The 25869-nt window shown below is 40.5% G+C and overlaps 1 protein-coding gene across 1 annotated transcript in view; it reads right to left on the reverse strand.

Annotated features, from left to right (window-relative positions):
* Positions 1 to 25869, reverse strand: part of KIZ (kizuna centrosomal protein) — a 123579-nt gene that overhangs the window by 77766 nt on the left and 19944 nt on the right. The window contains 2 exon segments of the mRNA XM_017883187.1: positions 8231 to 8549; positions 8898 to 9543. Coding sequence (XP_017738676.1) covers positions 8231 to 8549; positions 8898 to 9543 — 965 coding nt within the window.

Raw genomic sequence — 25869 nt, forward strand, 5'->3', positions numbered from 1 at the left:
AGACGGAGTCTCGCTCTGTCGCCCAGGCTGGAGTGCAGTGGCCGGATCTCAGCTCACTGCAAGCTCTGCCTCCCGGGTTCCCGCCATTCTCCTGCCTCAGCCTCCCGAGCAGCTGGGACTACAGGCGCCCGCCACCTCGTCCGGCTAGTTTTTTTTTTTTTTGTATTTTTTAGTAGGGACGGGGTTTCACCGTGTTAGCCAGGATGGTCTCGATCTCCTGACCTCGTGATTTGCCCGTCTCGGCCTCCCAAAGTGCTGGGATTGCAGGCTTGAGCCACCGCGCCCGGCCCCAGCTGTTCTTTTATATAAAAATATATCCAGAATCTGACCACTTCTCACCACCCCGCTGCTGCCACCACAGTTCAAAGCAACAGCACCTCTCTGCAGGATCTCTGCAATATTCTCCAAACAGCACTCCTTGCTCCCACTCTTTCCCCCAGTTTATTTCCAATAAGTGGCCAGAGTGATTCCTCATTTCAACTGAAGTTCAACCCAAAGTCCTTCCTTCAGCCTACTGACCCTTCACGACCCTTCACACTGATGCTCTCTCACTCCAGCCTCTCCCTCCTCCCCAACACCTGTTCAGATTCAGGTGCACCAGCCACTTTGCTGTTCCAGGAAACACTCAGTACGCCCCCAATGCATGGCCTCTGTACTGTGGTTCCCTTTGCCTAGTATTCTCTTTCTCAAGACATATCCCGTCTCTCTCCCCTCTCTCTCCCAGAGGAGAGAGGAAATATAAACTAAGAAAAAAACACATAAACCAGTGTAAAAGACGACAAAGAACAGATGAGGTTAAGTGGATAGAGAAGGCATGGGCACAACTGAATGTGGCTTACCAACTCTCTCACTTCAGGTCCTACTCAACTACCATCTTACCACAGAGACCTTTCCCCACTATCTTATATCTTATATTAAATTGCACCCATGCCTTCTCTATCTACTTAACCTGCTTATTCTTCATCATAATATATATATATAATTTTTATTTTTTTATTTTTATTTTTTGAGACAGGATCTCACTGTCACCCACCTGGAGTGCGGCGGCACGATCTCGGCCCACTGCAGTCTCAACCTCCTGAGTTTAAGTAATCCTCCTGCTTCACCATCCCCAAATAGCTCAAGCATGTGCCACCACACCTGGCTAATTTTTTTGCATCTTTTGTAGAAATGAGGTTTTATCATGTTGCCAGGCTGGTCTCAAACTCCTGAGCGCAAGCAATCCATTCACCTCAGCCTCCTAAAGTGCTAGGATTACACGTTAGTCACCACGTCTGGCCCTTTGTCATAATACTTTTCACACAGATTGTTTACTGGTTTGTATTTCCTTCCTCTCCTCCACATGCATGATCATACGTACCATAAGAGCAAGAACAATGCCCGGCACAGAGCAGGTGTTCCATATTTAATGTTAAATGAATGTACCCTTTTTCTCATTATCTATAGACTCATAACAAATTACCTCAAAACTTAGTAGCTTAAAACGACAACCAAGTCATTATATTTCATGCTTTTGTGGATTAGGAAAGCAGGCAGGGAGTGGCTGGGTGACTCTTCTGTTTCACATATTATCAAGAGAGGGCATTTAGTGGTATTTAGTCTCTGGATGGATTTATCTGGAGAGTCCAAGAAGGCTTCACCTATGTGTCCGGCACCTTGGTGGGGATGACTGGAAGGATAAGGCTCAGCAAGGACTATGGACTGGGGCACCTACACATAATTTCTTCAGCATAGCAGCCCTAGAATGATCAGACTTTCTATACGGTGGCTTGTGGTTCCCATTGTGAGAGTTGCAGCTAATAGGGTAGACATTGCAAGGCCTTTTATGTATAATTCAACCTCAAAAGTTATATAGCAACAGGCTGGGCATGGTGGCTCATGCCTGTAATCCCAGCACTTTGGGAGGCCAAGGCGGGTGGATCATCTGAGAACATAACTTCGAGACCAGCCTGGCCAACATGGTGAAACCCTATCTCTACTAACAATACAAAATTAGCCAGGTGTGGTGGCACGTGCCTGTAATCCCAGCTACTCAGGAGGCTGAGGTGGCAGGATCACCTGAGCTTGGGGAGGTAGAGGCTGCAGTGGGTCACGATCGCACCACTGTATTCCAGCCTGGGCAACAGAGTGTAACCCTGTCACAAACAAACAAACAAAATACATTTTAAAGAATAAAATTTAAAACTTCTGCTCTGTAAAAGACACTGTTCAAAAGAAAAGACAAGCCATAGATTGGGAGAAAATATCTGCAAGGCACACTATCCCCCTGATAAAGGACTGATATCCAAAATACAAAAAGAGCTATTAAAACTCAACGATAAGAAAACTAACAACTGAATTAAAAATGGGTGAGAGATCTGAACAGACATCTCATCAAAGAAGATACACAGATGGCAAATAAGCATATGAAAAGATGTTCAACATCATATGTTATTAGGGAACTGCAAATGAAAACAATCGCATACCACTAAACACCTTTTAGAATGGCTAAAATGTTAAAAACTGACAATACCAAATGCTGACAAGATGCAGAACAAGAACTCTCATTCATTGCTAGCGATAATGTAAAATGGCACAGCCACTTTGGAAGATGACGGTTCAGCAGTTTCTTACAAAGCTAAACATAGACTTACCTATTCAGCCATAGAAAAGCATGAGATCATGTCATTTAAAACAACATTGATGGAATTGGAGGTCATTATGTTAAGTGATCTAAGCCAGGTACAGAAAGACAAACTTTGCATGTTCTCATTTATTTGGGGGAACTAAAAATTAAAACAATTGAACTCATGGAGACAGAGAGTAGAAAGATAGTTACCAGAGGCTGGGAAGTGTAGTCGGGCGCAGGGATGGGGGGAAGTGGGGATGGTTAATGGGTACAAAAAGATAAGTCAGAAAGAATGAATAAGATCTAGTATTTGATAGCACAACCAGATGACTATAGTAAAATAATAATTTAATTGTACATTTAAAACTAAAAGAGTGTAACTGGATTGTTTATAACACAAAGGATAAATGCTTGAGGGGAGGGATACCCCATTTACCATGAAGTAATTATTATACATTGCATGCTTGTATTAAAATATTTCATGTACCCTATAAATAAATATATATACCTATGTACCCACAAAAATTAAAAATTAAAAGTTAAAAAATAACCCCAAACCAAAAACAGACTTACATATGATCCAGCAATGACCCTCCTTGGTATTTACCCAAATGAGTTGAAAACTTACGTCCACACAAAAACCTGCACAGAGATATTTATGGCAGCTTTATTCACAATTGCCAAAACCTGGAAGCCACCAAGATGTTCCTCAGTAGGTGAATGGATAAACTGTGGTACATCCAGACAATGGAGTATTATTCAGCACTAAAAATAAATAAGCTAAGAAGCCACGAAAAGACACAGAAGAACCTTAAATTTACATTACTAAGTGAAAAAAGCCAATCTGATACTGCTGCTTGTTACATAATTCCCACTACTTGGCATTCTGGAAAAGACAAGACACTAAAAGGATCAGTACTTGCCAGGGTACAAGTGGGGTTAAAGGAAGAGGGGTGAGTAGATGGAGCACAGATCATTTTCAGGCAGAGAAACTATTTTTTAATGATACTTTAAAGGTGGGTACATATCATTATGCATTGATATATAAAACAAAGCAGGCTGGGCACAGTGGCTCACACCTGTAATCCCAGCACTCTGGAGGCAGGCAAATCTCCTGAGGTTAGGAGTTCGAGAACAACCTGGTCAACATGGTAAAACCCCATCTCTATTAAAAATACAAAATTAGTTGGCTGTGCTGGCACACGCCTGTAATGCCAGCCAGCTACTTGGGAGGTTGAGGCATGAGAATAGTTTGCACCTGGGAAGTAGAGGTTGCAGTGAGTCGATATCGTGCCATTGCACCCCAGACTGGGTGACGAGAGCGAAACTCCATCCCCACCCCCACCCCCCCCAAAAAAAGCGAAACAAACAAAAAACCCACTAGCATGAGAAACTGCTTGTTGGTGAATGCAGACAGGGACACCCACTTTTAAAGTCCCTATCAGTCTATAATGTTCCACTACTGCTTACCTGAGTATGAAAATGCACTTGCTCAGACAGTGAAGGTACAAGGTGAGGGGAAGCACAGGTTACCTTGGCTGCTGAATCACTTGCTCAGCTACTTTGTTACCATGTGTTCCCACAAGGAGCCCTGAATATGTCCAATTCAGCCTGTTCCCAGTCATTATGGGTAGATATGGGTAGACACTTCTATCCATACAATCCTTGCTTCCAATTCTTCAACTGAGTTGTATTAATTTTCTTATTGCTATATCACAAATTACCACATTTATTATTTCATAGTTCCCATGAGACAGGAGTCTGGATCTGGGTTAGTGGGGTCATCTGCTCAAGGTCTCACCAGGCTGAAATTAAGGTGTCTGCTGGAGATGCAATCTCATCTAAGGCTCAGGCACCTCTTCCAAGCTCACTGGTTATTGGCAGAATCAATTTCCTTGTGGCTGTAGGACCGAGGCCCTCAGCCCCTAGAGGCTGCATGCCATTTCTTGTCATGTGGTCTTTCCCACAAGATGACAGTTTGCTTCTTCAGGCAAACAGGAGAGTATCTTAGCTGCTTTAACTCTCTCTGGCTTCAGGCTGGGCGCGGTGGCTCATGCCTCTAATCCCAGAACTTTGGGAGGGCAAGGCAGGCAGATCGCTTGAGGTCAGTAGTTCAAGACCAGCCTGGCCAACATGGTGAAACCAGGTCTCTACTAAAAATACAAAAATTGGCCAGGAGCGGTGGCTCATGCCTGTGATCCCAGCACTTTGGGAGGCCGAAGTGGGCAGATCACCCGAGGTAGGGAGTATAAGACCAGTCTGACCAACATGGAGAAACCAAGTCTCTCTAAAAAAAAACAAAACAAAACAAAATACAAAAATTAGCCAGGCATGGTGGCACATGCCTGTAATCCCAGCTACTCAGGAGGCTGAGGCAGAAGAATCGCTTGAACCCAGGAGGCAGAGGTTGCGGTGAGCTGAGGTTGCGCCATTGCACTCCAGCCTGGGCAACGAGAGCAAAACTCCATCTCAAAAAAAAAAACAAAAACAAAACAAAACAAATTAGCCAGACGTGGTGGCGGGCACCTGTAATCCCAACTATTTGTAAGGCTAAGGCAGAAGAATAGCTTGAACCCAGGAGGCAAAGGTTGCAGTGAGCTGAGATTGTGCCACTGGCTTCAGTAAGGGCCAGTCTCTTTTAAAGTCTCATCTGATTAGGTCAGGTCTACCTTGAATAATTTTCATTTGACTAGCTCAAGGGCAAATGATTTGGGACCTTCATTATATCTGCAAAATCCTTCACCTTTGTCACGTGACAGCTTCATCACAGGAGTAAAATCCACCAGACTCCCAATCCTGCCCACTCTCAAGGCAAGGAGATTACACAGGGCACAAACAACAGGAAGAGAATCTCAGGGCCATCTGCACTTCTGCCTACCACACCGATGATTAATCCTAATGAACTAACACTGTCAGGTTAATCCTCCTAAATCAAGCCTCATCACACTGTCCTCCTCCTAAAAAAACCTTGAACAGCTTTACAAAGCATAGAGAGTGAATTCTAAATTCATTAACCTGATATTCCAGGCCTTTCTCAACCTCACCCTAGGTGACATTTTGAACCTTAACTCCAAAAGGCCCTCCTCACCCATGCGGTCCTTTGCTCTGCGCCCCCATGTCCTCTGTGTTCTCTGCTCTGCATTCCTTCTTGCATTTTCCTCCAGACCCTATTTGCTCTTTCCCTCCTCTTCCTCCTTCAAAGCCTATACAGACTTCAAGATGTTGCGCAGATTCTATATTCCAGATCATATGCTCCTGTGTGTCCTCCTTTGTCCCATTTATGCATCTTTGCTAATTAAATTCTTGAAGTGACTTTTCTCCAGGCCCCCAACAGACCCTAAAGTCAACTGAAATACTGAACTGTTGAGGTTATAGTGTTAGCTCTATAAATATGATGCTATGGTCTCAGACTAATAATTAACCCTCAGAGCAAAGGAGAAGAGCTCCAACTAAACAATAAATTAACAAAATGTGGGGCCTCAAATGCAGTGGTGATGTCAGGGAGTTAACTAGCATCATTTAAAACCACCTTTGACCGATTGCTGGAGAATATTTTTACCCAGAAAATCAGTAGGCTCAAATTTGATAACACAGACACAAAAACAACCACTGCTGACTGACATTTTCATTCTGGGGGCATTTTAGTAAGAGAAATACTCAAAATTCCCCACATGCCCATATTTTCCAATAAATACTGGAAAACTATATGCCAAAACTCCAAGGAGCCTGACTTTATGCCTCCAAGATCATTTTTAAAAAAGTCTTTCGAATGGAGACAGAATGAACATTCCTGACTCTTAGAGAAATGTTAAGTAGGAATTCCATACACATACTCAATTTTTTTCACCTCAGAAAAAGACTGAGTCCTGGGTAAGTATATTAGTCCCCTTGTTAGCCTACCAAAGTACTAACTGGTCCATCATGCCATAAAAATAAGCCCACAAACACAAAACTATAGATAGATAACATTCTATCTCCAGTAATAAAGTTTCTGATGATGTAATATGTATTACCTGTGCCTCTTTGATGAGAGTATTATTACTAGAAAAATCCATTTAGCTTGCCTCTCCAGTAAATCAAATTTCTCAATGACAGGAACCATGTCAGTTCTTCCATCCCCAGTGCAAGAACTTTTACTTGGATATGCTCTTTTTTTTTTTTTTTTTTTTTTGAGACGGAGTCTCGCTCTGCCGCCCAGGCTGGAGTGCAATGGCCGGATCTCAGCTCACTGCAAGCCCCGCCTCCTGGGTTTACGCCATTCTCCTGCCTCAGCCTCCCGAGTAGCTGGGACTACAGGCACCTGCCACCTCGCCTGGCTAGTTTTTTGTATCTTTTAGTAGAGACGGGGTTTCACCATGTTAGCCAGGATGGTCTCGATCTCCTGACCTCGTGATCCGCCCGTCTCGGCCTCCCAAAGTGCTGGGATTACAGGCTTGAGCCACCGCGCCCGGCCTGGATATGCTCTTAATAAATATTTCCTGAACATCAGTTTGGATACAATCTATAAATTAAAGCCTATTAATAAACTTTTCACCATAAGTAAAGAATGAATGGTAAGAGGCAATATATTAAAAGGTACAACGGTGTTCTAAAAGAGAACACATGTCCTCATACACAAAAATGCCCACTTGGCTTTTCCCTCCTGCCAGCTTTGCGGAAATGAAAGGGTGACCAGCATTATGGTGTAACAGAAAATTCTGGAGGTGGGGCAGTGGTGTCACATTCAGGCAGACAGGGTGTGGGGTGTCCTGCCCCAGCAGATCCAGCAGAACTATATGACACCACTCTGCCCCGGCCTTTGTTTCCTCATTTGTAAAAGGTGAGATCTACCTTAGGTTGTTTACTTAGGTTCCTTCTACCCCTAAAAGAGATTTGATGTTATTAATGCCATTTTTCAGCACAGAATCAGTTTTCAACAGTTAACAAGTTTTCTACACAGTAGATACACAAGAACTTTCTACAACGTTTTCTTCTAGCATCTCCGATCAGTAGCACAAAAGCATATATAAATTTTTATCAGTTGGATAATGTAAGTTCTCAAAATGTATAACGCTGATGTTCCCATTTAACATTAGAGATTCCAATGTTTCCTATTTACATTCAAAAAAGGAAATCTGGCTTATATATACAATTGGAAGAACTTATTAACTCATATTTAATCAAATGACAAAAATGATACTATGGCAAGGAATATAAGGATTAAGCAAATTAATTAGACATAAAGTTCTCAGACTCTAATACTGCATTCCTAGTAAGTTTAACTGTCACCTTCTGTGCTACCAAAACTTCAAAACAGATTTATTTTCTGAAAGGCTCGAGAGTAGGGTGTTGGGGAATGACTTATTACGTTAACCAGGGATTGTGTGTATATAATTGCAAGCTGCAATCACCATGACTCAATTATATCCAAACTTTTAAAGCTTTTCTGTTAAAGAAGGAAGGGAGGAAGGAAAGAAAGAAGCACAGAAAGAAAATTAGGTCTTGCCTAAAAGATTACTTACGAGACTTAAGGAATTTACACATTCATGGCTGAGTGCTCAATAATACATTCCCAGTGGAATGGTCTCTAGAAATGTCTACAATTAAAAACAGAACAATAGAAAAAAAAATTGAATGGCTTACTCTCTAGTTGGTGCGTTAGTGGAGGATTCCTTTTCTGAATCAGGAGAGCTTAGGGTTTGCAAAATACAATGATTTTTTTCAGTGGATAGGGCATCTCTTTCTTGCTCAGCATGGATTAATTTTAAGGCCTCTATTCCATCTTCTCTCTCCATCTTGCCACCTGGATTTGGCTGTGGTTCTGGGCTCTTTAAAAACAGGTCATCGTCTTCACTTATTGAAACAGTGAGGTCACTGCTGGTACTCCAACTTTCCTCCTCCTTCTCTTCCTGCTTATTTCTGAAGGGCTTTTGTGACTTTGGGTCCCCGTGAGCAAGACGATCTGCAAGTGGGGACATGAATCGATTACCAATCACTGACTTCAGGGGGAAGCAAGGTAACACACAGCAGAATCATTTGTCGGTTAAAAATGCGGAGAAGCAGCCCACACACAATTCATTACAGAACTTAAAAGCTTAAACATATTTTCAAACGTTTAAAAAAATCACAGTGGGTTGAAAAATCAGTAAATTCACTTGCACGTACATTTTTAAGAGTTCATTAGAATGGAACTTGCTGGCAAAGATACTATTTTATGACAAAGAGAGATAATTAGAGAGTATATTTTGTCCTTACATAAGATCACTACCACCCAGAAACATCAGCAACCAAACTCAGCCTCTCATCCCACCTGAAACACCTTCCCAAGGAGAATGCTTCTCTTGAGACCACTTATTTTCAGATTCACAGTATTCTGAAACTGATATCTGAGAGACTGGCGGGCTGGCTCTTTTTTCCTCAACTTCAATATGTTCCCGTGTCAGTATTTCTCCCTCTGATCCCTCTGATCTGCTGGAACTGTCACACTTTAAATCAGTGGTTCTGTTCTCTGGACTTAATCTTTCCTGTAACGGGGAATTGAGTTCAGCAGACTTTTTGCCTTCAGATAAATTACTCTTGCCATGACGCGTGTTACTTCCTATCTCCAAGCAATGAGTTTGCTCCTCCTCAGACAATACACTGGCTGTGACTGGCGTTTTCTCACCAATCTGAAGAGATGCCTTTCCATCTATGCTGTCAGACTTATTTAAGCACTGTGTGTCATTACTAGTTTGTACTACACAGCTCTCTGTCACATTACTTCTCTGGGCTGTCTGTCGGTGTGAATGTGGGTCAGGAATTGAAAAGTTCTTTGTGGGTTGGGGAGATTTGTGCTCTGTACTGAAATCTCCCATGCTTGAGACGGCTGACATTTGGCGGCCCATAAAGATTGTTGCTGGTTGATACAATCCTCTTGACATGGCTGTTCCTGAGTTAATTCCCTCCTGCACTGCAACCTGCAACACCAAAAGAGATGTGAGCTAAACATATTGTGTATAAACAATTAGGTGGGCTTTTTTTTTCCGGAAATGAAAGGAGGTCAAACAAAGCATGATTACTGAAATCAGCACCTACCATGTTTTATTAAATTCATGCCTTCCTATATAATGAATGAGCAAAAATCAGTAAAGTCCATACAATTTAATTTTAATAACAATGATAGTTCATAAAACCAACATAGTAAAGAAAGTAGGCCAGGTGTGGTGGCTCACGCCTGCAATCCCAACACTTTGGGAGGCTAAGGTGGGCAGATCACCTGAGGTCAGGAGTTCGAGACCAGCCTGGCTGACATGGTAAAACTCTGTCTCTGCTAAAAATACAAAAAATTAGCTAGGCATGGTGGCAGGTGCCCATGATGCCAGCTGTTTGGGAAGCCGAGGCAGGAGAATCACTTGAACCCAGGCAGCAGAGATTGCAGTGAGCCGAGATCATGCCACTGCACTCCAGCCTGGAGACTCCATCTCAAAAAAAAAAAAGTAAGTACAGAATATATGTTTTTGAAAAAAGAAATACATGCTTTGAAAAGACATCATTAGGAAAGTGAAAACATAACCCACACAATGGGAGAAAATATTATAATTATGTATCTGATAAGGGTCTAGTATCCAAAATACATAAAGAAGTCATATAATTACATAATAAAAAGACAAATAGCCCTTAAAAGTGGGAAAAGGATTTAGATAGACATTTCTCCAAAGAAGATATATGAATGGCCAATAAACACATAAAATGATACTATCGATACTCATTAGGAAAACATAATTCAAAAGCACAATAAGATATCACTTTACCCACTATGATGGCTGTCTTGGTCTGTTCACGTTGCTATAACAAAATACGATAAACTAGACAGTGCATAAATAACAGAAATTTGTTTCTGATAGTTCTGGAGGCTAGGAAGTCCAAGATCGAGGCAGGCGCCAGCAGACTCTGGGTCTGGTAAGGAACTGCTTTCTTTCAGACAGCATCTTTCTGCTGTGTGCTCGCAGGGTGGAAGGGGCAGGCAAATTTCCCTGGGCCTCTTTGATAAAGAAACTAATCCTGCCCATGAAGGCTCTGCCCCCTTGATTCAATCACTTCCCAAAGTCCTCACCCTCAAAAACCAACACCTTGGGGATTAGAATTTCAATACATGAATTGTGCCGGGGACGGGGGGGACACAAATATTCAGCCCATATCAATGGCTATACTAAGAAAAATAAACGTTTTAATTTAGGATATTTAAGATGGAGAGTACCCCTCCAATAATCAGGAGAAATATGAGATAGAAATAAAGACATTATCACTTACAGGTTCTGGGGAGTACACGGCATACCTGGAGGCCAGCACACAAACGTCAGGGAGCGCAGGCAGAGAGAGAAAGAAAAGGGACCCGTGTCCTCACACGGTGGAAGCAGTGGTTTGAGGGGAAGGACACATGAGCCAATGTCTTTATTGGGTCCCAGGTGTTATCCAAACAGGTTTCCTACAGGCAGCATGGGGAGTTTTAACTGGTGAGTTTAAAGCAAGCAGGCATGAGTTTTGGGAGGTTACCCAGTGACTGAGAGGTGGTCACTGTGGCATATGGTCCATGGGGAATGTGAAGGTCAGAAGGGCCTGTCAAGCAGGCTGCATCCAGCTGTCCCATAGGGAAGTGGTCACCAGAGAGCAGCTGTGTAAGGCAGGTATCCGGACCAACCACACTGAGGAACTGAGGAGGAAGGTGGAACTGCCAACTGTGTCAGGGGTGACTCAGTCCTGCTTCTGGTATGAGAAGGTTCAACTTCGATTTAAAATGGATGCTGAGGCAACATAAAATTATAAGAATTCACTACGGCCAGGTGCGGTGGCTCAAGCCTGTAATCCCAGCACTTTGGAAGGCTGAGACGGGTGGATCACGAGGTCAGGAGATCTAGACCATCCTGGCTAACACGGTGAAACCCCATCTCTACTAAAAAAATACAAAAAACTAGCCGGGGGCGAGGTGGCGGCGCCTGTAGTCCCGGCTACTTGGGAGGCTGAGGCAAGAGAATGGTGTAAACCCCGGAGGCAGAACTCGCAGTGAGCTGAGATCCGGCCACTGCACTCCAGCCTGGGTGACAGAGTGAGACTCTGTCTCGGAAAAAAAAAAAAAAAAGAATTCACTACAATAAGCAATAACAAGTGTTGTCCAGGATGTGGAAAAACTAGAATCATACACTGCTGATGGGAATATAAAACGGTGCAGCCACTTTAGAAGAGTTTGGCAGCTCCTGAAAAAGTTAAACAGAGTTATCACCTGACCAGCAATTCCATATCTAGGCAGAGGTATGGAGAATGTAAACATATGACTACACAAAATCTTGTACAAGGATGTGCATAGCAACATTATTTATGATAGCCAAAAGTGGAGATAACTCCAATGGCCAACATTAGATGACGAGATAAAATGTAATATACTCACACAAGAGAATAATTTTCAGCCACGAAAAGAAATGAATTACTGATACCTGTTACATCATGGATGAACTTCGAAAATATCATGCTAAATGAGAAGCCAGTCATAAAAGACCATATACTGTAAGATCTCATTTATAGAAAATGTTCAGAATAGGCAAATTTTTAGAGACAGGAAGTAGTTAACTGTTTGCCCCAGGCTGGGGACTGAAGGGCGGGGGTGGGTGGTGGGGAGTAGAAGGAATTGGGGGAGGTAAAGAGTGATTGCTAAAAGGTATGGGGTTTCTTTTTCAGGAATGAAAGTATGCTCACATTGATTGTGATTATGGCTGTACAACTCTTAATAAAAACTATAAAGCTGTCACAAAAAAAGAAAATGAACAAATGAATAAAAAATCCTTAGAAAAGAAATTAAGTTATGCAGCTAGGAAGAGATTAGGAAGAGTTCCTGGCCCTGAGGCTGAGGTGGGAGGATTGCTTGAGCCCAGGAACTTGAGACCAGCCTTGGCAACATAGTGAGACTCCACCTCTACAAAATAAAAAATTTAAAAAAATTTTTTAATTAAAAAATATTTGGGCACCTGTAATCCCAGCTACTCAGGGGGCTGAGGCAGGAGATTTCGCTTGAACCCAGGAGGCAGAGGTTGCAGTGAGCCGAGCTCCATATATATATATATATATATATATATATATATATGTATAAAATTAGCTAGGCATGGTGGCACACACCTGTGGTCCCAGCTACTTGGAGACTGAGGCAGGAGAATTGCTTGGGCCCAGGAAGTCAAAGCCGCAGTGAGCTATGATCGCACCACTGCACTCTAGCCTGGGCTACAGAGTGAGGCCATGTTTCAAAAAAAATTAGGAAAAGTACATCTCTCCCATCTCTCCCCATAGAGGGAGGAGGGACAGGAAGATCCAGCAGGACAGAAAAGTATAGAGGAAAAAGGAAGTTCTACCTCCACGATCCTTTAGTCCCCTAGCTGTTCTCCCCAGAGAAAGCAACTCTAAGTTTCTTGCAGAAAGGACTTTGATACACTAGTAGGTATGTGCGTAAAGGGTGACATACTTTGCATTATATAATTATGGTTTTTATTATATTCAATTTTAACAGCAGCATATTATCCTATTCTATAGATGTACCATAATTTATGTAAACAGTCTGCTATTGAAGGACATTGGTTTGTTTCCCACCATCTTCCACTCCAAATCATGCTGCAGTGATTATCCCTGAGTGTATGTCTCTCTGCACACAGGCAAGTATATCAGTAGGACACTTTTCTAGAACTGAAATTGCTGGGTCAAGCCTGCCTTATAGAATATTGTCATTTTACCATCCAAAGAGGCCATTATGTCATTTTAAAGAATTTTCCATTATACCATATGGTTTAAATAGCAAAATGATATTAATCAACATTCTGATTCATCAATATGAATAGTATTTGTAATATACTGGTGTCTTCTATTCCTTTCGTAATAAAAAAAAGCTGATATATGTTATACTGATATAATAAAAACAAATTTTAAAACAGGAAAAATTATCTATTACCACTACCGTAATCTAACAACTACTTTCATTTTTTCTGTTATAAAAAAACTAGTTGTGTAAATAGATGGCTCTGAGGGATGGGCTGCTGTGGAGACTTTAGCAGGGCTAAAAGGGCTGAGGCCTCAGAGTGGCTGTGCAATAGCAGTCATTTGGTGGAGACATGAGGCAAATCAGTGATCAGACTTAGAAGTCTGAGAAGGCTTTAATTTTTCATTTTCAAGACCAGTTTATGAAGTGTTAATGCACCAACACCAGAGCAATGACTAACCCAGTACAGGGAGGACATGGCAGGCCTAAGCACCTTCCTCTTTTGATCTGCTAAAGGCCAAGCCAAAGCACAAAAGAAGGCACATTTCAGATATGAGAAAGACACCTGAGGAGGGCCAAAGGACATGCCCCTGAGTTACTGCGCTCAATTAGTAATTTTCAAATGTCTCCGACCCCCTAAGAGAGGCAAAACTGAACAACGAATCCAGAGCCAAGAACTGGAGAGAAACAGCAATCAGACTGGTAATCTGCAGAGTCAGGAAAGTAGCAGGGAACCATGATGTACTTATGGTAAATGCTTCAGAACTACAGAAAGTGAAAATAAGGACCCAATTCAAGAGACAACACTGTTAGCAGAGGTTTATTTCCCAACAAGAGGAGCATTTATCACTTTCTGTGATAGCAAGTAGTTATTAACTGTTTTGCAATTTTGCCAAGCATTGCCAGACTTCTTGGGATACTGAAATCTGGGTCCTCAACAAACTCTAATAATATACTAATTAATAAGTACATGGCATGTTAGTGGCCTGTAACAAATTAGGAGTTATAGAAAAGTGGCCCTTAATTATGTGTAAAAATAAAAGTCTGTGGATGATGCACCATTCATCCAAGGGCCCAAAAAAGGCAACATGTACTTGAGGATATGCTTCAACTCAATAGGAAGGTTGTCTTCCTGCGCTATTTCTAGTTGTTGCCAGTATTATTCATAGGAAGCAGTAACTTTTTATTTTGACATAATTTAAACAATATTTTTTATTTATAGAGATGTGGTCTATGTTGCCCAGGGTGGACTCGAACTCCTGGGCTCAAGTGATCCTCCTGCCTCGGTCTCCCAAGTAGCTGGGACTGCAGGTGTGCATCAACATGTGTGACTTTATTTTGATATAATCTTACACCTACAGAAACATTGCAAAAATAATACAAAACATTCCCCTAACAGTGTTTAGCCAGATTTACCAAATGTTTACATTTTATCCCATTTATCACTTTCTCTCCCTCTACATATATGTGTTTGTCTCTGTATGTGTGTATACTTAAATATAAGCATACGATTTTTTTCTGAATCATTTGAGGGTAAGTTGGGACACCCTGCCTATTTACCACTAAGCACTTCAGTGAGCATTTCCAAAAGCACAGGGACATGCTCGTTCTTGAGCAAAGTTCATGATTAGAATCAGAAATTTAACACTGATATAATCTTGTTTTCTATTCCACAACCCATAATCCAATTTTGTCAATTGGGCCAATAATAAGCCAGTAACAAAGTCATTTATTATTATTATCATCAAGTATTATATACTATACATAATTGTTTCTGCTATACTTTTATACAACTGGCAGCACAGTAGGCTTGTTGACACCAGCATCACCACAAACATGTCAGGAATGCATTACACTACAATGTTAAGTCACAGGCAATAGGAATTTTTTCAGTAACCCTATGTCTAAGACTGACAACAATGTAATGCCATTCTATAAACATTAAATTTTTAAAAATTTAAATTATAACAATCCTGGATTGGGTCCTGGAACAACAAAAAAAGAAGACATTAATGGAAAAACTGGTAATATCTGAATCAAGTCTAGAGTTAGTTAATAGTAATGTATCTGTGTTGGTTTCCTAGATTTGACAAGTGTAGCATGGTAATGTAAGATGGTAACAACGGTGGCAACTAGGTGAGGGATCCAAGGGAACACTCTGTACTATCTCTGCAACTTTTCTGCAACTCTAAAATTACTGTAAAATAAAGATGATTTTTTAAAAATTATAACCCCCCAGTACTGAGGAAGGTTAGGTGAAATAGAAGCTCTCACACTGTTGGAGGCTGAATACATGGGCAGAATCCTCTTAGGGAAGAATCTGGCATCAAGAGTCCTAACCATACTTGTTGCTTTGATTCAGTAATTCTATATGGAAATCCATCATAATAAGGAAATAAGGCTAATAGAAAAAACCAGCTATGTGGACAAACAAGTTCACTTAGAGCATTATTTAAAATCATAAAAAGTTGGAAGCAACCTGTATGACTATAAAATAGGGAAAGGTCATGAAGTCATATAAATTGGGCAAATAAAGACTATGTCATAACAAAAATACTTACGCTTTAAAATTACATACTCAGTATGCTTATACCTATATAAAATAAATCTAAACATAGGAAAAGATATTTATCAAAATGTGTTTATATAGAATTATGTCAAGAATATTAACATTGCTATTCTCTTTTCTTTTTTTTGGTTTAATAAATTCAACTTGATTTAAACTTTTGAAAACCATTTTACTGAGATATAATTCACATACCATAAAACTTATCCTTTTAAAAGCATACAATTCAGTGGGCTTTTAGTATATTCACAGAGTTGTGCGACCATCACCACAATCAATTTTGGAACATTTTTTCATCACTCCAACAAGAAACCCCATACCTTTTTGTAACTCCCCATCCTCCCCAGTCAGTTCCCAGCCCTAAGCAGCCACTAATCTACTTTCTGTTTGTAAAAATCTGCTTATTCTGCACATTTTATTAATATTTAAGTGGAATCATATAGTATGTTGTCTTTTTTGATTGGTTTCTTTCACTTAGCACAATGTTTTCTAGGTTTATCCATTCTGTGGCATTTATCAGTATTTTATTCCTTTTCATGGCTGAATAATATTCTGTTTTACGGATATACTGTATTTTGTTTAGCCATTCATCAGATGAGAACATGTAAATTGTGTCCACTTTTGGATTACTATGAATAACGCTGCTATAAACTTTTGTCCACTTTTTGTGTCCAATCTTGTACACAGCAAGCTGCTATGCTTGAATGCTATGCTATGAATGAAACTGTTGCTTCATATGGTAACTATATGTTTAACTTTTTCAGGAACTGCTAAACTGTTTTCCAAAGTGTTTGCACCATTTTACATTCCCACCAGCAATTACATAAACTTTAATAACAAAAAATGAGAAACTTGCAAAAATTAATTGCTGCTCCCTATAAGGCAATGCTGCATTTGAACTAACTCAATACTTGCAAAGTAAAATACTGGCTCCAGTAAAATGCAAGCTGAGCTTCTGTAGGCTTGCAGGTTTCCCATTTGCTGAGATCAGGCGCTAAGACAGGTGTCTCTTTTCTTTTTTAAAAGTCTGTCATTTTATTAGCTTAGCAACAGGAAACAGAGTACTCTTTAATCTTAAATTATGAACATTATTATGTGTCTTCTCAAAGCAGTTTCTGAGCCAGGGAAGCTGAAAAGAGAATGCCATGTTTCACATTATTGTTGACAGAGGAATAATATTAGGAATTCAAAAGTTTTTGGGAGACAGTTGTTATTGCCAAAAGCAGCAGCATGTATCAGTATTTAAGGATCTGACACAATGACCAACTTTTCCACACCTTCCTATTACTTTGTGTAGGTGAGTGCTAGAGATAAATCTATAATCCAATATTTTAGTTCAGTTCTTTTTTTCTTGTCAGTTATTCATCTGCAGTCTTAAACAATGTTGGGAGTTGTGGGAAGCAATAGCAAAGCAAATGAACATGACCAAAAATATTTATTAGTGAACAGAAGATAACTTACAAATCAGGAATTCATCTTTACTAGGAGAAAGAAGAGGAGTGAACATAAGAAGATATCAACAAGTTTAGAATTGTAATGATGTATTAATCATTATGAACTACAGTATTTAAAGGCAGACCTTCACCACTAATATACTTTGAAAAAAAATGTTATACTTCATGTTTTGCAAAATGCTAAGGAAATCTTTATTTTTTCTTCTTCTTATTATCTTCACAGACAAGGGAATAAGAAGCAGCAAGTTAAATGCAGAATGGAAATGAAGCTGTTAGACCAAATTTTCAGCTTTTCACATGGTACAATTATTGTTTTTAATTTCTATGTAAGCAAGTTCTTAAGTCACATTGAGAATATTTTTTAAAATCCATTAACAATAATTTACATGCAACAATCCTGAAGAAATTATTTTATGATTGTTATAAAATTATTATACATATTTTACATGATATACATATCACACACTGAACTGTGTCCAATTCATATGTTGAAGCCCCAATCCCCAATGTGGCTTAAAGGATAGGGCCTTAAAGGAGGTAACAAAGGTTAAATTGGGTCATAATGGTGTAACCTTAATCCAATAGAATTGGTGTCCTTGTAAGAAGAGGAACAGACACCAATGATCTCTCTGTTCATTCACACAGAGAAAAGGGCACATGAGGACACAGTGAGAAGGCCCCTTCTATGACTCAAGGAGAAAGGCCTCATCAGAAAACAACCCTGTTGGCACCTTGGTCTTGGACTTCCAGCCTCCAGAACTTCAAAAAATACATTTCTGTTGTTTAAGCCACCCAGTTTGTGGTATTTTGTTATGGCAGTCCTAGCAAACTAATACATTATGCCATTGTGATTTTTAAACCTTCTTCTTACATGCTGCCACCATGATAAATGTAGTCACCACCAAAATCGCACAACTTAGGCCACCAAGAGACATCTCTGGCCATGAAATTCAACAGTTACCGGAACTATCTAAACTTTAAGATATATCTGTTAAATTAGGCTTTAATGGTGTATTCTGTATATTATCTTACACAAAATCAATCTTTGAGTTGTCACCATCAAGTGGTATTATCTCCTATTTCTTCAATTCATAGGTAGTCTCCCTAACTCCACACCAACCTCTTCACTCTCTTAAATAAGTGGCAAGAATCCAGGATCAAAGTAAGACTACCCTAATGGAGAACAACAATGGTGATGATGGCGGTGACGGTGGCATCAAGAGCAGTGAACATTTATCAAGCATGTACGAGGTGACAAGCAGGAGCTAAGAGATTTATATTATCAAAACAATCATTATTATTAGTCCTACTCTTATGGGACTTAGCCAGGTTAAGCAACTTGTCCATGTTCACAGAGCCAGGATTCAAACCCAGATACCAGGACTCCAATGCAAACCTTTTATGCTACAATATTCAAAACTGAGTCAGTCAAACTCAAATTGCATTACTAAACCACAGCTTTTTAAAACAAACATAAAATCCCTAATAATGAATCTGAAGCCTGTGCCTAATTTCTAACTTCGAATAACTCAAAATCTGATCTCACTAAAATAGACCCTGAATAGAACTTGTATATGATAAATAAAACCTAGTGTATGTGGGGTAAATGGAAGAGTAAGAGAAAAGCAGGTATGAGCTTCAAGAGAAATTTGGCATTCCAAAATAGTGCCAGCAGGTAACTTTCAAAATGAACAGAACACCCCAGAACCACTCTTCCAACATCCGTAGCTCTAAGCAACTGTCTTGGTCAAAGTAATAAAGTTAAGTTACAGTTTTCAAGTAACACTTCCTAAGAGGCTTAATAAGTACCTAAAAATGTCAAGGTAACAGCCCTTTCTTTTTATAATACAATTCAATATCCCTGTATATACTCCACTATCCCCAAATAGGGTAACTCAGGATAAAATTCTCTTAGAGAGCCCCATTCACAAAAGAACTATGCAGAACTACATCAGAGTGATAGAAAGGTGCCTCCACTTTCCATAATTCTGAGGGATATGAGTAAGGATGTAAGCAATTAACACTCCCCCACAATTAAAAGAACAGTCTCAACCACAAGCAGGCTCCTTCTTCCTAAAATGAACTAACCACCTACTCATCCCTTCTTCATAGGTTTAATTTTAAAAATTGTATTAAAATTATTAAATTATAGAAAGCAGACACAAGGCAAAGGGATGTAAAGAGCAAGTTACTTATTTTCCCTACCTCATTGCCTCTCTCTCCCCTCTACGAGGTAACTGAAGCCAACCAGTTAGGATGCCTATTCACACCTTCCTTCAAGCCCAGGACAACTAATTGCTTGATGGTAAGGTTTGGCCACTTGTACAAAGTGAGAGCGTGTTGTAAGCAACTCTCCGCAACCTGCTTTTCTCTCTTAGTAATATTCCTTGGACACTGCCCAGATCTGGGCGCCATATGCAGAGCACTTGATCATGAGGGTGCTCTCTCTCCCTAGCTCAGCCTCTCCTCTGCAGCTGCTCATTCAGGCTGCTTCCATATTTCTGCTACTACAAATAATGGTACAACATATAGACTATATTTTTGCCATTTTTTAAAGATTTTCTTTCTAGGGGACAGATAACCAAATGTGGGACTTCTGGGACACAGCATATGTGTGTATTCATCATGACTGTTATCACCAGATTCTTTTCCAAGAAAGTTCTAGGCACTAACTTTTTTTTTCAGACTGCAAGAAGTATATCTTTTTCTAATAATACAGTATTTCATGGACGATAAGTATATGAATTTGGAAAGTCTTCTAAAGAACAAGAAATCAATACTCATTCTCCTGTGGAGCTTCTATAAACCCTTTTCCACTATCAAAAGGAGAAAAGAAACAGTGTTTCCCCACAAAATTTATCCTCTTCTTGTTGAATTGACTTACGTTTCTTTTCCCCTTCTCATCCACTTTTTTTCTTTTCCCCCTCATTCCACTACACGGTAGGCACCTGTATCTGTGGATATAATTTTCTCATTTGTTAGAGCCTCTGTCACATAATACACTTGCCACAGAATCCTGCCACAGAGGAAGACAGCCGGCTAGTCAAATGTCTCCACAAAAGGCAAGTTTTCTTATGAGAGAGTAGCTAATCCCTTTTTAAAAAGGCCCTCTCCCATCATTTTCCTAAGTAAATCCTTTCTCCCAGTAACTGAAAAGCAGACTGATGTATTTATGAAGACTCCAGACCAGTCTCCCACTTACTAGCTGTATGATTGAGAAATTAAGTTACCTAATTTATTTGAGCTCCCATTTCCTAATCTGTAAAATGGGTATTAAAATTGTTTTTATTTTGTAAGGCTGCTGTAACCAATGTGTATTTCTATATGCCTATATATATAAAGTCCTTAGAACAGTGCCTGAAAGACCTATGGGGGAGCTGTTCATCAGAGCCACACTCCCCACTAGGTCCTTGAAAGGCACCCTCAAAAGCAGGAGTGCAGAGTCCAAATGTCATCTGCCCTCGAACACCACATGAAATGGGGAGTACCCTTCACTCAGAGAGCAGCTCTCCCCTCTTCCTCCTTTCAGGTGAGCAGGCCATCATCACTCACCAGGTGCAGGGTGCTGTGGGGTGGTGCGGCGGGGAAGAAGGGGCCAGGACCTGCCATGTGGAAGCTTACTGTTGAGTGAGCTGGGAGAGAAGAGTATGTTCTACCCTCTCCTGAAAAAAAGGTCTGCAGGTCTGCAGATGTAGTTTTAGGGCCAGGACTTGAAATACAATTTGTATAATTCGAGTTAACTTCTAATTGTTTTCTGAATACAAACACATATAAATAAGAAATCAATATAAAAAGGTCCAGCTGAACACAGAGAGACTACTTTTTGACTTGTCATGGCTCTGTCTAAATCAAGTACAGTCATAACTTTGAGAATGGCAGAACTGAGGGCCACGTTCCCCATGAAGGCAACTGCTCAGAGCTCCCCTCTAGGGAGATTTTTGTGTTGTTTATAGTTGAGCAGTGATTCAAGGGGGCTGCTGGTGAAGGCAGCACTGTGGGCTAGTAAGGATAAGAAATCGGGCTTATACAGAGAACTCTAAGGAATAACCTCTACCTCCTCCACCCACTGTTATTTCCCTGAGCAGGTGTGAGAGGGCGGGCCCATATCCCTGGGCCCTCACCATCCCAGTACCTGCCCAGTGTCCTCCTGTAAGCACCGTGCCTCTTGGCCCAAGCGTTTCTCTCAGCTGCTGTGCAGCACCAGAAGAGGAGCCAGGTGCGGCACTCTGGCAGTGGCAGACCTGGAGGGGAAACACCTCCCTTTCCTACTCCGCAAATGGGATATCCCTGAGGCGTGCCCTATACAGTCATCCAAGGTTCCCCAATGGGACTGAGAGCCAGGTGCTCTGCGTGATAACCCACTCAATCACACACTCTTACAGCCCACTTTCCCTTCCCCCTGCCACCTTCCACTCTTTTCTATCTGTGCGTCCTGGGACCACCTCCCAAATAAACTACTTACTCTCAAATCGTTGTGTTAGGGTCCTTCCCAGAGGATTCCAATTCAAGTCACTTGCTCTTTCAATAGAGACACTTCAGTATAGTTTTAGGATTCCTTTTCCCCCTTGCTGCAATATTTATTTCAATAAAGTTTCCCCTACACAAGGTATCTGGTCCCTTTACTCTTTGGAGATGAGCCAGGTCCTACAGTGGCTGCCTTGGTCTCATGAATGGTGCTCAGATCCTGGGAACAGGATTCTATCTCACCTGGAATGGAAGAACACTTTCCATCATCTCATACTGGGGTGTTGTCTTCTCTGTCACGTGCCTCTCCTGCAGTGGCACTGCTCCTGGGAGCACCTCGGACACATGCTCAGATCCGTGGCTAAAGCCACTGCAGAGTTCATCCCTGCATACCAGGCACACAGCCACCTCCTGTGGCTGTGCAGGCTTTCTCCCTTCAAGTTCTTCTTCAGTTGAGCTGTAACGCATTTCTTCTGCCCAACAAAGCCAACAGAAATGGATGCTTCTTTTATTGCAAACATGGGCAGTTTAGGGGGCAGGTCCTCTGCTTGCCATGGCTCACCTGATTCAGCTCAAATACTACAGTACCAAGGAAGATCATTTCCTCCCTCAAGTCTAGGTAAAAATGTAGTACTTAAAGTTTTTATTTCACCAGGAATTTCTCCAACTTTTGAAGAGCTTCCCATACTACCTTTTACCCATACTGCCTTAGAAGGCATTGTTGCAAGGTGGTTAATAGCATGGACGCTGAAGTCCAATGGTCTGGGTTTGAATACTGCCTCTGCCTGATTGTGTAGTTTTCGATGAGTTAAACTTTTCAGAGCATTACTATAAAATGGGGGCAACAATATCCTCTACTTCCAGGGTTGTTGAGAAGATACATATAAAGTGTTAATACAGCACCTGGCAAAGTAAAAGTAGAGTGATTATTACCCATTGTTACTAACAGTATTAAAAAGTGGGAATAACACCTTTGTAACCATTCTCCACCTGATCCTTGCAGAGAGGGTGACCAGAGGGGAAGTGACACTCCTCCACAAACCTTCAGCTCTGTGATGAAATTCCCTGGTCCTCCACACCTATCCAGCCCTGATAGAGTATAATCAGTTTGCTTCTACTTCTAGTAGAATATATTTCACAGCCTAATAGTTCAAAGAAACTGCACAACCCCATCCCCAAATGTATACTCTCATTCAAAAATGCCATCTCAATCTTTCTTGAGGACATACATTTTATGTGTTTTATGTATATTCTCTAGTCACTGTTCTTCAACCAGAAGAACATGCCTAGAAACAGAGTTTGCACCCAAAATAAAAAATAACTATATATATATATATAATAGAGGTGAAGAACTATTATAGTAAAATTTGTGAGGATTTGAGTGGGGCTTGAAATGTGCCTTTTGGTAAGACACATTTTCGTAAGCTAAGTAAATTCATAGTGGAAACAAGCATGGCGGCTGAATAGACTATTAACCCTTCTAAGTGATGTATGATTCTAAAGAGCAGCCACTGGATGCAAGCAAACAATAGATGTCCTACACCAAAACTGAGCCAGGGTTTTACATTTATAAAATGGACACACACCACTTGATGACTTTTCTTGGCATCCACGTTACCGCCTACGGTTGAAAGCTGTACAGCCACTTAAAAAATATCTTTTTATAATTCAGAATGATCACCAATTTGATCGATGCTCTCCCCTTTATTAGTGTTTCCCTCCTCAATGGCCATCTCCCATACAGGCCCTCCATTCTGTTAATTCCTCCTGTCTGAATGGAGCCTCATTTCCTCAGCTCCACATATTCCTCCCCAGGCTCATCCTGCACAGCACTGCCAGCCTCATCTTCCTGCAGCTGCACACATGGGATGTGACCGCTTTGCTCACAAGTCCTTCCTTCATTGACCCCAACACACACACACACACACACACACACAAATTCGAGGAGGAAATCTCAGTTCTTAGCCTGGTACCATAGTTTCAGGTACCAAATCCCACAAGGTAGCTTTCTAAGCTCATTTTCTGCCACTGACTGGCATCCTGCCCATCCTTCTATGCCACCTCACACACCACCTCCTCCACCAGGCCTGGGGTTACTCAATTCATGGGAAGCAGGACCTTCTTTCTTCTCACTGCTCATGCTTGTCCCATGTGACTGGCACTTTATCACACACTATTCTGTGCCTTAGAAAGAACATTGCTTTGTGAGAAGCACTTTGAAGGTAAGAAAATTGTGGCATTTATAGAGTGGCCTACTGTGGCTTCTCAAACAGAATAGATGCTTAACAACTACTTACTGATTCAACCAGTGACTGTACTACGCTTCAGGAAAGGCCCTGGGCCAATGACCAAGACCAATTCATATGACCGCCCAAAGAAGACGAGCTTGGATTTCCACTAAACAGTAAGACATAACTCATATGATAAGGAATTGTTCAGGAATTAGTAGAAGGAGTCACTAAAACATGATTTCGCTGAAATGTATTTACCTTTTAATCGGTTGAACATCGGTGGAAAATTAGAAAAGGCAAAATATAAATTTCTCAAAATGTTACCAAATTGATTCTTACACAGCCAATAGTCAAAGCTTTTAAGGAAATGACATCTTTCCATATAAATGAAAAGACTTCTAATTATTATATGTAAGATTTTAAGGGGTTGTCAACTGTATGTCTCTTGCCCTAATTTTAAATATGTCCTAAAAGGAGACACCATAACTATATGTAAGGTAAAGAATCAGTGGGTAATAAAGGAAAAAAAAGCTTCCGTTTTCCTGAAGTACCACTGACACTGCCATGCTAAGAATATGTCTATCAAGAATGGCACAGAAAGAACTAACCGGCTTCTAGATTAAAACACATCAATTATTTCATGACCGAATGTCAAACAGAAAAACTGCCTGAATGCTTTAAAAGTCTATCACATCATACCACATTTGGCCTACACGGAATGGCATATATTCATCATTTATCATTAAAGGCCTTTTTATATAGGTCAAAGTTGCTAGGGCTTGGTGTTTTGTATCTCACAGTTTAAAGAATGCTCTAAATTCTAGGGTTTTTTTTTTTAACTTTTTAATCTATGAGGAAGGAAAACGAAAACTTCCTATAAACTCAGATTAATGCCTGCTAATGCACGGAAGAAAGAAAAACTAAAACCTTCCTCCTACTATAAAAACAAAATAGTGTGGCCTCTGTTTCTTTTCTGATAAGAGTCTTAAATACCAAACAGTTAACTGCATAATAACATTTACTGGCAGCCAGGCAGCCTGCTTAGCAGATATATAAAGCAGGTAAAAGGAGAAAAAGTTAATTTCTTGGCTGAATGATTCCATCGGTAGCTATAGGGCAAACCTGAAAGTCTTTTAGTAAAGTAGCAGTTGATTCTTCTATCAATCTGTAGCACACATACTCTTCCAAGGAAAGCATTAAATATGAAAATCATATCCCGTTATCATCTGTTTCCAGCTTTCAGCCCAGTAAGCTTTTCTTAATGAATGCTGCAGCCTAAGGAACAAGCACGCTGTTGGCTTTTCTGAATAATGGAGTGATGCTACCATTTTTGCTTATTACAATATCGACTGGCTGAGGGGGTTTCACACATAGTCACAAGTGACTACTCTTGCCAGCATGCTCCAAGTTATTACAAGATGTTTTTAGACATTTCATCTAAAAGAGCTTTACTGCTTTTAGTGAAGAAAACATCTATGGTCTTGAACAGAATCATTTATATGGAGATAGGCGGGAGGATTAGAAGCCTGCATTACAGCAGATACATAGCAGAATTTATTTAAGTATTCCTTGCCGATCTTTTTGTCTATTGCTTAGATATGCAATCTGTTCTTTCCACTTTTTCTGTGCAAAGGTTAAAATGTACAGAATTATATATATTCACACAAATAAAAGAATCAAAATGCCATATTTTGTTTACTTTTCATTTAAAACACTTCTCAAACTAAGAAAAGAGCAGCTACAAGGCACGATTTAGAAAAATAATTTTACCTACTGACAACATTGAGGTTTTCTTT

The sequence above is a fragment of the Rhinopithecus bieti genome, unplaced genomic scaffold (assembly GCF_001698545.2).
Source record: "Rhinopithecus bieti isolate Rb0 unplaced genomic scaffold, ASM169854v2 scaffold_641, whole genome shotgun sequence".
In the NCBI taxonomy this organism is placed as follows: domain Eukaryota; kingdom Metazoa; phylum Chordata; class Mammalia; order Primates; family Cercopithecidae; genus Rhinopithecus; species Rhinopithecus bieti.